The sequence below is a fragment of the Rhinolophus ferrumequinum genome, chromosome X (assembly GCF_004115265.2).
Source record: "Rhinolophus ferrumequinum isolate MPI-CBG mRhiFer1 chromosome X, mRhiFer1_v1.p, whole genome shotgun sequence".
Classification (NCBI taxonomy): domain Eukaryota; kingdom Metazoa; phylum Chordata; class Mammalia; order Chiroptera; family Rhinolophidae; genus Rhinolophus; species Rhinolophus ferrumequinum.
In genome coordinates, this window is record NC_046284.1 from 87,219,883 (window position 1) to 87,233,153 (window position 13,271).

The window sequence follows — 13,271 nt, forward strand, 5'->3', positions numbered from 1 at the left end:
CATTATATTATATTTGGAGAGGCTTATCTTCATTCCTAATCAATCCTCATTTGACCTGGCTCCTAACATTGTTTCTTTCAATGTAAATTTAGCAGCCTCTCTGCCTCTCTGGATTTTAGAGAATGGGGACAGTGTAAGAGAGGGTACAGATTTATGTTTCGAGTTAGGCGGCCTATTCTTTGATGGACGTGGCCCAAGTCACGTGCCCAGAGCTCCTGCTCACCTATTGTCCGTGTCACACTCACATTCGCTTCTTCTGCTGCCCAGAGTTGGCGTCGAGGAGCCCTTTGAAGAGGACCAGAACGAACACTGCTGGCAGTACTTCAGGTGACACAAGGGCTTCCTCAGAAACAAATTAACTGGGCCTGGCTTTTCTCCTCCTTCTAACCTGAGATGTTTCTCTTTATGCTGTTTGTCTCTTTCTTCCTTCCTGTGTGTGCCAACCCCTTGCCCCTTTTAGCAAAGGGTCAAGAGGTCAGGTCAAATGTAATTATTTTCCACCCTTTGTCTGGGCTGGCTGATGTGTCGGTGTCCCTGAGTGTGTCCCCTTTTCCCACATTTGGGGCAGTGTGTGTCAACACCAAAGCCAGAGTTGGTGAGTGTGTCCTTGTACAAGTGAGCTTAGTGTTAAGAGCATCCCATTTGCAGAGCCACAAGTACTTTCCCCACAAAATTCTGCTTGTGATCTCGTGAACAAGGTTTCTAACTCACAGAAAGAACCAGAATTTTACATTTCATTCATAGTTGGGGTATGGCGTACGCCAGCTTCATTAAGCACCAATGCGGTTTTAGGTTTTTAAGTATGTCTCTGGGTACTTGTACCTTATCATAGTGAATCAGAAGATACAAAAAAAAAAAACCCCAGATTTTTTGAAACCAGAAGATAATTAAAAACTCTTCTAATACAATTTATTTCTTAGTGTCCATCCAAGTTTATTATCTGATTATGCTTAAGAGTGGCGATGTTGGGCAATCAGAGTAAAGACTTCAATGTTTCGTCTTTCCCTCTGTATCTTTAGCCCGCATGCTGTGTCCCTCCTCTGATTCTGGGTGCTGGGAGATAATTCAAATGCAAAGTAGGCTTAAACTCTGTTCTTGGCGTTGTGAAAGTATTTCACTCTGAGCATAGCAGTGAAAGCAGTGATACCCGTCATGGTACGTGGATCTTGGGATATCACTAGGACCTAGATGTGTACTGCAATGACACGCATGCAAGTAACGGAAGTACTTAAGTTTCCTAGGTTTAAACTTGTTTCTACTGTTTAAAATACACACACACACACACACACACACACACACACACACACACACGTTCACTTTTGGAGATCTGACTTTAGGTACCAATTAGGTTGCAGAGGAAACCCTCTCCTTGGAAATATTCCACCTTCAAAAGGGAAGGTCCTTCAGGCAAAGTGCAAGTTATTACACTTGGGACATGAGAGAATTCAGATGCTGATATGTTGTTCAAGGTTTTATATGAGGGTGTGTGCCTCATATTCTTCAGATTATTTAGGACCTCAGCCATTCAAATTAAAAAAAATCGATTAAAGTAGATAGTTCTAAACTAAACTTTAGAAGTTCTAAAACTTCTAAAATTTTTGGGATTTCATGGCATTTTGTATGGCACTTAATCAGAAGGTACATACTATACGAGAAGGGAAATTATTCGTTTTTTGCATTTATTCATTCCAGAATGAGCATATCAGTTTGATTGCTTTATTTTTACATTTGGTGTCGGATTTTCACATTATCTCATTCTTAATAAAAATAAGGGTAATTCAGTTTATTCCAGAAAAAAAGACTGTTGTATGTGCTATGATGAGCTCAACCCTGATATATCAGGGGAATGCTAAAATATGATACTATAAAACAGCACAGAAAGTTCCAGATTTATAAACTGTCCTAGATCAAAAGCATTACAGCAGGTCGGGAGAGAAATATATATTTGGGATAGTTGCCTGAAACTAGGAATTTCAAAAAGTCAGGGGATCCCCAAGTCTTCTGAGGCATTATACTTAAAGTACTGTACCTGGTCTTTCTTCCCAGAAATACCCTGGCCCATTGCTCAGCCTGTCCCAAGAGACGGTTGGTTCTGAGCCCTGCCCCAAGGATGAGGCACTTTGTAGGGCTGCAGTGTCATCCCTGGAGACTGGTCCAATGGGCCTCAACCCTGCCAGAAAAGTAATTATTAAACAGCCTTGAATGGGGAAGAAATCACAGAACACCGTTTGAGTCTCATGGCCCCTGGTCTGTTTCCTTTTGGTATTTAAAAAGCAGTAGCAGTCTGGGAAGCAGGTCTTTGTTTCCTTCCTCAGGTATCTCCTATTTAGTACTTATACCAGTAGCAGGGACCTCCAAGGCACTCCAAGGGGCCCTCCCACATTCCTCTGCCGGTGGGAAGGCCCGGGAGGTCCCTTTAGGCCCCTACTGTCAGGAGTCTGGGCTGCATCTCAGACTGGTAGTTGGTAGCAAGTGACTACAGCGAGGGTTGGAACTTCCATGGCAGAGGGACATAAAAGCAAGGAAAGGGGGCGTGGGGTAGGACTGTCCTCAGAACTGTGGATTTCCAGGGGACATGCACAATCAGATCTGAAAGTGGCTGCACTGGTTGGAATTTGATTTACCATATGTTTCAGTTAAGTAGCAGTTTTCCCCTTGCCCTTTACTTTTAGGAGAAGGAGAATCGCAATAAAATATTCCAGGATTTATCTGGAAAAGAAAACCATGCAATTACTTGAATGGCATCTACTTATTTACCAGTTACCTATATTTACCTATTATAGTACTCTGTGTCCATGAATCTGTACAATCTCTGGTTTTCCATCCCTGAAATAATAGGAGATCCTGAATCATCTACATGAGTAGATAGATTAAAGAGACAAGAAAATATACTGATGTGTTTTTGAAATGTTTTCAACAAGGATGTAATTAAATATTCTTCTTTTTAATTTGCGAAAAATTTTAAATCTGTAAAAAATGAAAGAAAGAATGGGACAATGAATACCCAAGTTCTAACCTGGATACTCCAGTTGTTAACGTTTTATTATATTCTTTTTTGGTCATTTTTGCTCTCTCCATCTTTCAACCATTTCAGAGTACTTCAAAGTACATTACAGACATCATGATTTTCTACGCCTGAACACTTCAGCATGTACCTCTTTAATTTAAATTTAATTAAATTTAAATTATTAAATTTAATCCCAGTATTCTACATGATCACAATACCTTTATCACACCTGAGAAAAAGTAACATGAATTTTACACACACACACACACACACACACGCACACACACACAGAGGATCCAGGATCCAATCAAAGTTTACTTTGGTTGTCATGTCTCTTAATCTCTTGTAATCTAGAACAATCCTCCCCCTTTTTTATCTCTCATGACATTGAGGGTTTTTTGTTGTTGTTTTTCAGTATTCAGGATAATGGTCTTGCAGAATGTCCTGTAATCTGGATTTTCTGATTAGTTTTCCTCATGACTAGAGATAGTAATTTTTGCCAAAAATACTGTAAAAGTGATTGTTATATATTTCTTGTTATACATTTCTTATCAGGCTGTCCCTTTATTAATGATGTTAAATTTGATCTCTTTAGACCTCAGGTCTCTCCACTGTAAAGGTACCATTTTCCTTCCCTTTGTAACTAAAAAGTAATCTGTACAGTGACCCTTTCACATCATATGAACAGCCAGATTCCCAACAACATTTTACCAACTGGTAAATTATGCACTGATAACCCTTGCTTGAAACAGTTATTACACTAGGAATAGAAAATGGTGGTTTTCTAATTCTGTCATTCCTTTCATGTTTATAAGATGACATTTATCTGTAAAGAAGAGCTTTCAGAGAGTTTAAAAACTTGTTTTATATAGTGATGACGTGAGGAATCTCTCCATTGTCTAAGTAATCAGTTCAAGCAAAGTTTTGCTTCATGTTTATGGCACTTGGAGTGTTTCTTAGCACAATCCCAGTGGTCGTCTTGGGTGTTACCATTGAGAAGGCAAAGGGTAGCAGATGGTCGTCACCTTTTTAGTTGAGAAAAAAAGGGATGCTAGAGAGATGCAGCTGGAGTTAGTATTTTGTAGAATCTTCACTGTCCAATGTGGTAGCCACTAGCCACAAGTGGCTATTTAAATTTAATTTTTAATTAAAGCTAAATAAAATTAAAATGGAGTTCCTCAGTCCTACCAGCCACATTTCTTGTGCTCAGGGACCACATGGGGCTAGTGGTTACCACATGGGACAGTGCAGGTCTAGAACACTGCCATCCTCTCAGAAAGTTCCCTGGATGGTGTGGATCTAGAATCACTTAAGTTTCCCCAAACAAAATGTCGAACATCCAGAGTTTGGGATAAGGTTAGGGTGGCCCTCATTTCGTGAGTTTATCCAATTATTCCAATGTTTCATGCTTGTTGTTTGGATTCTGACGTGGCCACAGGGGCCCAGGGTAAATAGATGAGTCCCATTGATGTTGCCAGGACTTGAGTAAAAATAGGCAAACCTAGTCTTTATAAGCAGTTCTTGTTAAACAGAATTTTAAAAAGTTCTTGTGAAACCAAATTTTTTCCTCGTAGTAGAGATTAGTTAAAAAGACTAGAGGAGACTACATTTCTTTTGGCCGCTTTTATTGTATTTGACTTCATTTTTTTCATTGTAGTACAGGGCACACTTCAGCCTTTTCTTCTACCCATAGACTTCCTATTTCACCCAGGCTGTAAAGTCAGTTTGTTTTATCTCTCCTGACCCGGAAGCCACTTACAAAGGCTAATACACCTATTTAATAAAAGCAGGTCAGGGTGGAAGTGAGGAAGAAGCAGAGAGGAAAAGGCCTGGTGCAGTGGGACCTACATTTTGATAACTGGGACCGTCCGGTGCCGGAAGGCAGATGGACAGTTGCCAGCTGGTGGTTCCACCCAGGCCTTGCTTAGGCTGTAAGCACACAGGATTTATTGACCCTCCTTCCCCCTGGGATCTGATGTGGTATATAACCTCTTTCTCGTGACTTCTGCATGACAGCCTTCCTCTTCATTTAGCTAACCATTCCTTCTGCTTCGGGAAGATGGTCAGCCTCTTGGCAACTTTTAGCCAGTATGGCTGCCATGGTCCAAGCTAATACTCTCCATTTTTCTCCTTGTCTTTCTCCCTGATGATTTATAGAGTTGGTGTTGACCCAGATCAAGACCCACCACCCAACAATGACAGCTTTCAAGTCTTACAAGGGGTAAGTCACAAGACATGCTTCTTCCTAGGGGTGATGTTATTAAAAATAGCTAAAATTTATTGAGCATTACTACATGCCAGAAGCTTTACCTGGATTCCCTCTTTGTGATCTTGACAACCGCCTTATGAAATAGGTATTATTATCCCGATTTTACAGATTAGAAGCCGAAGTATGAGAGTTTAAGTGAGTTATCTAAGATCAGAGAATTAAAAAGTGATGGAGCCAGGATTTAACCCCAGAGTCTGCGTTCTTAAACAACATATTAAGGAGGTGGACTGGCCAGAAAGAGTGTTTAAGCTAAGTCCCTGACTCCCTACCTTCCAAGAAGGGATATAGTGGATACATTGGTGATCGGTTGCTGTAACTGGTTCTAAGTCTTTCAGTGGTGCCTGGGCAGGGGAAGGAAAAGGATGGATTGTGGGCCCTCCTGTTCCTCCAGGGTCTGGGATCCCCTATAGCTCTCTGAGTTCGCGTCTAGCCCAGTAATGGCAGAGCAGCAGCCTTCACTCCTGTGGGGGCTGAAAGTCACAGCGAGGCTAACAGTTAAGGCTTGGGCAGGGCGGTGGCGGTAGTGACAGCATGGAGCAGAGTGTGGGGGAGGGAAGCTGTAGAGGCAGTAAGTGGAGGAGCTCTATGGCAGCACCTAGTATGACCACAGGTAAGAGTGCCTGCTGCTGCAGAGACCGTGTGGGTAGAGGAGTGTGCTATCTCTTGGTGTTACCATCTGAACCAGTTATTATTGCTGCATAACAAACTGCCCCAAACATAGGCGAGTGAACAACAATTTCATCTATTCATGGATTCTCTAGGTCAGGAATTTGGAAAGGGCCTAGAAGGAATGGCTTGCCTTTGATCCATGAAAAAGGTCTGAGGTAACTCAACACTGAGGCTGGAATCATCCCAAAGCTCATTCGCTCCTATGTCTGGTTCCTGGGCTGAAACAACTCACATGAGGACAACTGGCGAGAATGCCGATGTATGGCTTCTCTACATGGCCTCAGGGTACTGGGCTTCTTACATGATGGCTCAAGGTTCCTAAAGCCAGTGTCCCAGCAAGCAAGGTGGGAGCTACATTACCTTTTCTGACCTAACCTTGGAAGTCTCGCATCATCACTTCTGTGACTTTCTATTAGTTACAGTGGGTTACTAGGGCCAGCCAAGATTCAAGGGGAGGAGATAGAGATCACAACCTCTGGGTGGGAAAAGTGTCAACGAAGTGGCAAACATGTTTTAGCACTGCTGTACCACCCCTGTTTTGGGAATGGTGGGATGATTTTGTCTCCAGATTTTGTTCTTCCCCAGGCTGGCATTTTCTGGGCAGGCCAGGTGGGGGAAAGGAGAGTTATGATAGGAGCAGAAATTTGTTACCAAAATGTTATTATTTGGCCTTGGGAGTCAAGAACAATTTTGGTCAGCCTGGCACATGGTGAGCTCAGTAGGTATTTGATGGACAGATGGGGGCACGGGCAAAGCACCAGCATAGCAGGAAGCTTTATGTATATGCACCAGCATAGTAGGAAGCTTTATGTATAGTGACCACATGCATGTATTGTCTGTGAGACCATGTCGAGTGTTTCGTTTCTTCCAGTCAGCTTTGAGTTGCAATCGTCATTGCACTTCATCCTGAACCCAGTCTCTATATTTCAGATTCCATAGGATCTTCTAATGACTCCATCTACCAAATCAGAAGTAACACGTCTTGCAAAATGTGGTGCTGTGCAGGGCCCAGGGGTGCCACTGTGCTGCAGTCTTTCTGATTTCTTTCTCTTTGAGGGGGTCACAGCCTGATAAGGCATTCTTGGTGTTCATGTTCCTTAAGGGACACAAAGCCATGACCTCTGAAATTTCTGGACATTTGGGGAAGAGCTTTCAATGAGCTGCATTAGAGATTTGGTACCTACTTTACTGGTGCTCCAGAAGACCTTTGCAATTATATTAGAGTTTGCCACTGTGCCAGTTGGGAACATGTGGTTTCAATAAGAAGTTCTTTTTGAAAAGTTTCTGTTTGACTTCTGCTTTGATTAAGGACTTTAGAAAACAGGGGTTCAGGAATTGTGTACTTAGAAGCTAAGTTAGAGTATAACCATTTTGGGAGATCTTGAAACACCCTGAGAAAACCTGGGTGAAAAGCGTGATGGATGTCTTTATTTCATGGAAAGGAAAATAATGGCTCTGGTAGAATATGACTGCCCTATTGCAAAGGATCCTTTACCAACCTAATGTCAGTCAAGATAAATTTTATAAGAAAACCAGGCTAATTCCAGCCGGATAGCCAGGGTTTGGAGAGATTTCATCTTGACAGTTCAGACCAGTCAAACACCTCCAGCCTTTTTGCTGTTTGTCATTGCTCCTGCCTCTGGACTCAAGCATCTGTTAAAGGAAATACAGGAAATGGTCTGTTTGGTTTTGTGCAGCTGAACTTACTATACATCTCATCAGAACTGCACATGGAGACACTGGGCTTGTAACTAGCCTTAGTAACAAACTTGCTGTCACTTTTCCATGGAAAGTTTTGAAAAAGCAGTAGGTCGTAAGTGCTAAGGGTTGTGGTGGTGCATTTAGTCCATGCAGTGACAACTGGGATAGCACCCCCTGCCCCAGGCGAGGTGAGCGTCAGAAACCTCCCTGGGTGGGTAAACTCAGTGTTCCTGATTGCTCCCTGAAGGGCCCTCGGGGCCAATTGTGAAAGGGCACAGCCGCCTCCACTGCACTTCCAATGGTGCCCAGTTGGCCAGCCCTATCTGGAAGCTGTGTCATGGCTTCCCCTTAACTTCCCTCCTTCCAAGCCTTACACACAGTCATGCAGAGGGCCCCCAAAGTCAGTTCTGCTGGTGTTTTGAAAGTCTTTCAAGATTGTTGTCAGACTGGAAAAAAAGGTGAAGTTCAAGCTTGGTTCCCCAGGACAACTTCTTAAAAATGACTCATGCCCTTATGCAGAAAGGGCCTTACCTCTTTATGTCCTCCTGACCTTCTCAGTGCAGTGAGCCACTAACAGCAGGGCTGGGTGTACTCAGTGGTCACGAGAAACTGTAAAAGAGCGAAATAAATGGGCTTCTCATTTTTGGGTGAAACCCTGGATTCTTGCAGTTTCCCCTGAAATGGATCCAGGTCACACACTCAGTGTTGTCATGAAACTGAAATCAGAGGCGGGGAAAGTCCAGATGTTTGTTCCCCATTAGAAAAGAAAGGGCAGTTCTCTTTACCTAATTTTCTAAATGATCTTTCTAAAAACAAACCAAAAAGTGATATTTAATGGGAAAGCATTTTTTATAGAGAGCGTAATTTTCCTCACTGGTTCTTGAAGCCCAAGGTTGTAAACATAGTCATGGCTACAGGGCTACAGAATATTAGCTCATGTGGGAGAAGGAAAGGAGCTGTTGGCTACAACTTTTGGCTTTATGTGAGGGAAGCATAAGAATATTGTGGGCAGACTTCAGCTTCCTGTCCCTGGCAAGTTTGACTCATTAAAACAAAACATAACAAAACAAAACGCTTAGTTGCTTTGTTTCTCCAGAGGTCTTGGTGACTTTGCAACCAAAACAAAAATAATCGCAGCTGGAGGCAAACTGCCCAGATCTGGGGATGGCCTCACACCCTATTCAAGGGGGGACTTTTCATGCCAGACGCAGCTGAGATTTATGTTGGCCGGACATGCAGACACATCATTCACTTCCTTCCCCAGGTTTACAGAAGAGTACTCATTGATGAGGCTTAGCTAGGAGCCCAATGTGAATTTATCCTGACTTTATCATCTCAGCAGTACAAGGTCGCAAGCAGGATATTAGTGGAATGTGGAGAAAAGGAAACCACTGTGCTTGAGTGTGTGTGTGTGTGTGTGTGTGTGTGTGTGTGTGTGTGTGTACGTACACATACATGCGCACAAGTGTGAAAACCGCAGAAAATCAGCTGTTCATAGTTGCATTGACATAACTTTCTGGGAAAGTTGGATTTGTTTGTTTCTATGTTCTCCTCCAGTTTTCCTCCAGGCTGAAATCTGATACCCAGTGACTTACATCTTTAACTTCAAACAGTTGCTGAAGTGTATTTCCTCAAATGTTTACTCTGTGACCCCGCCTCCCCACCGTGCTTTTCTTTTTGTTCTGATTGCCTCCCTTGGGCCCCTGATTTCCCTTTCTGTTATTCTTTTTTTCCTTAGAAGTTCAAAATTAACATTAATGTATTCATTCATTTGACAAATATTTATTGAGTATTTGTTATATTTCAGACATTCTTTCAGGCTTTTGGAATACATCTGCAAACAAGACAGATGAATCTTTGTCCTTAAGGACTTGGTGACAGTGTGATGGAGGGTAAAGGTGGAGGGTGGCAGAGGAGAGTTTGCAGAAGGCCTTGTCTCCTTTTCCTCTAGGGACCGTAGGCCTATCCTTGGTGCTCTGAGTGTCCCCGTGGACCAGCACGCTGGGCATGACCAGAGATCTTGTTAGAAATGCAGAGTCTCAGGCTCCATCTCAACCCACTGAATCAGAATCTTCATTTTAACTGAGTTCCCAGGAGAGTTGTATGCACTTTACAACGTGAGCAGCCCTGGCGTAGGCACTGTGGCGTTCTTGATTCCCTGTTTTTAAGCCCTTTTGCTACCCCCTTTTGAGAAATTTTGGCCCCATCATGCCAAGGACATGAAAAAGGCCCAAATCTGGTTGCATCATTTATTTACTCTTTTGCTCTGCATTACTTTTCTATTCCTGCTGTAACAAATTACCACAAACTTAGCAGCTTAAAACAGCACAGTCTTACAGTCCTGTGGTCAGATGTCTGATGGGCTCCACTGGTTTCTCTGTTTCAGGTCTCTCAAGGCCCAAATCAAGATGTCAGGGGGGTTGGGCTCTGGGAGAGAAGCCACTTCCAGGCTCATTCGGGTTGTTGGTAGAATTCAGTTTCATGTGGTTGTGGGACTGAGGTCCCATTTCCTCACTGGCCATTGGCCCAGAGGTCAAGCTCAGCTCCTAGAAGCACCTGCATTTCCTGGCTCTTGGCCCCCTCCATCTTCAACAGTGCAATGAGTCCCTGCCACGCTTTGAATCTCTCCTGCCCCTTCTTCCACTACATCTCTCTGACTCTTTTGCCCTCCTTGTCCACTTTTAAGGGCCCATGTGATTACATTGGACACACCTGGAAAAGCTTTACGCCATCTACAAAGCCCCTTTTTGACATGTAACATAATATACTCACAGATTCCAGGGATTAGGATATAGAAATCTTGCGGGGGGGGGGGCGGGGGTAGAGGAGAGGGCAGCATTCTGTTCCATCTCTGGAAAAAAATAAGCCATTCTCATTATTGTAATGACTTTAACTTAAAAAAATATCTTTAAACAATAATGATGGAATTAAATCTAACTCTACCCAGAAATCATTATTCACTAGTTGTATAAAATTTATTTTGAAACTAGGACTTTTTGCCACTCCTCAGTTCTTTAATCCACTTGCTTTTTCTTCATCACATTCATCACCATATATGTATCTGTCTGTCTGCCTCCCCCTCTGGAAATGTGTTTGAGGGGCAGGTGCTGGGTCTCATTTCTCTTTGTGTCTCCAGTATGCAGCATGGTGCTTAATGAATGCAGTAAAATAGCCACTCAGAGCTGGTGGTATTTTTTTTTCTTGAAGGGGCTTCTCTATTAATTTCAGTAAGAAGTTTAAAAATCCCTCATGTAACTCATAATAACAGAGAATAGGTGGTTACCAGGGGGCTGGGGCTGGAGGAATTAGGGAGGTGCTTAAGGGTACAACTTGCAACTAATAGTTTAAAAAGTTCTGGAGATCTAACGTACAGTAGAGAGAGTTTAGTCAACAATACTGTATTATAAACTACAGAGTTGCTAAGAGACTGTTAGATCCTAATTGTTCTCACCACAAAAAGAAATGATAATTATGTGGTTTGATAGAGGCGTTAACACGAAGGAGGTAATCATATTGCAATATATAAATGTATCGAATCAACCCATTGAAACACCTTAAACTTACCCAATTTATAAGGCAATTATAACTCAATTTAAACTTGCCCAGAGCCACACAGCGAGACAATGGCACAGTCAGGAGTAGAGCTAGGATTTGGACCCAGGTAGACTGCTGGGAAAGCCTGTGATGTTCACACCTACACCTCTTGGAGTGCTCTGTTGCTTTTGAACCATTTCTCAGAGAAGCTGACCTTGTGCACAGCCTTGAAAGATGGATAAGGACCAGCCAGGTAGGTGTTGTGGGTGGGAGAAGGTGAGAGTATGAAAGGGTGTTCCAGGTTCCAGAAGCAGCCAGAGCTCAAGATCTGGGAAGGGGCGTGAACCCTCCTGGTGGGCATGCAGGTTTTGAGTTGGTGCATGGTGACACAGCAAGTCCCTGCTTTTTCTGTGGGCAGCACTTGAATGGAAATCCAGGAGTCTGCAAGTGCAGCCCCGGAAGGGGCCCTTGCGGATGATAGAATCAGCCTCTACCCGCACCAACCCTTTCGCAGTCCTGTGCCCACAGGAAGGGCTCCACTGGTTTGTCTGATAGGTAGCAGCCCAAATGAAGTTGTGAAGCAGTTGGTTGTCTTCTGGGTCGGCTTACAAAATTAGTCCTGTTCCATGGACTCTCCCTGATTTCCCCAAAGCCACTCTATGTGGATTTATCTAAGTTCTTCCTGTACCTAACCATGCTTCTGACACCATCTCTTGAAATAAGAGGTTGTTTAACACCTCTGTTACAAAGTTCCACTTTTTATTTGCCCTGAATTTATTCCTTGCAACCCTTCAGGGCTGCCTCTTAGTTTCTTACATTTCTGAGGTCACTTGATATTATTTTAGACTGCAGGCATATCTCTTTGTAGCCTGAGAAGACCTTTTTGTTAGTTTGCCTTCAAAAAGAATCCTTTCCTTTGCTTTACTCATTTTAAGTGTCCCTCTCGGGGCTTATATAAGTCTCCTGTAGCTTCTTTTACATGAGATGGCAAGAATTTAAGTGTTCCAGGTGATGACAATTCATTGTGATTTTGCAGAGTAGGGGTTTGTCATTTTTATTGTTGTTTTAGGGGAGGAGCAGATGAAACTGACTTTGGGGGAACTTGTCTTGTGTCTGATAGAGTATCCTTCCTGATGATTATCATCTTGTTGGTTTTTCTTCGGTAAGATTCTACCGGCACTTAGAACTGAGAGCTTAGCACCTATCACTTTAAAACCATTTATTTTTTTCCATAAAGATATTTGTCTCTCAGAACAGTCATCTACCACTTTTGCACTCAGACATGTGGCATTTCTTTTCTTTTCTTTTTTCTTTTTTTTTATTTATTGGGGTGACAATTGTTAGTAAAATTACATAGATTTCAGGTGTACAGTTCTGTATTACATCATCTATAAATCCCGTTGTGTGTTCTCCACCCAGAGTCAGTTCTCCTTCCATCACCATATATTTGATCCCCCTTACCCTCATCTCCCGTCCCCCACCCCCTTTACCCTCTGGTAACCACTAAACTACTGTCTGTGTCTATGAGTTTTTATTTCTCATTTGTTTGTCTTGTTCTTTTGTTGTTTTTGGTTTATATACCACATGTCAGTGAAATCATATGGTTCTCTGCTTTTTCTGTCTGACTTATTTCGCTTAGCATTATACTCTCAAGATCCATCCATGTTGTCACAAATGTTCCTATATCATCTTTTCTTACCGCCAAATAGTATTCCATTGTGTATATATACCACAACTTCTTTCTCCATTCATCTATCGAAGGACATTTTGGTTGTTTCCATGTCTTGGCCACTGTAAACAAAGCTGCAATGAACATTGGAGCACACGTGTCTTCATGTATAAATGTTTTCAGATTTTTTGGGTCGATATCCAGGAGAGGGATTGCTGGGTCATACGGTAATTCTATTCGTAATTTTTTGAGGAACCTCCACACTGCCTTCCATAACGGCTGCATCAGTCTACATGTCGCATTTTGAGCTTTCCTTAGGGTTGTCATTGGGCTAGAAATTAATTACCTGAAGGAATAATTCTCTGTAAATGGAGACATTTTTGTGCCCTCTTTTTTTGCATGAGTTATAATTTGAAATAAAA

General features: G+C 42.5%; 1 protein-coding gene across 1 annotated transcript in view; it reads left to right on the forward strand.

Annotated features, from left to right (window-relative positions):
* Positions 1–13,271, forward strand: part of SLC9A7 (solute carrier family 9 member A7) — a 165,794-nt gene that overhangs the window by 123,382 nt on the left and 29,141 nt on the right. The window contains 2 exon segments of the mRNA XM_033105983.1: positions 268–327; positions 5,165–5,228. Of these exon segments, the coding sequence (XP_032961874.1) occupies positions 268–327; positions 5,165–5,228 (124 nt within the window).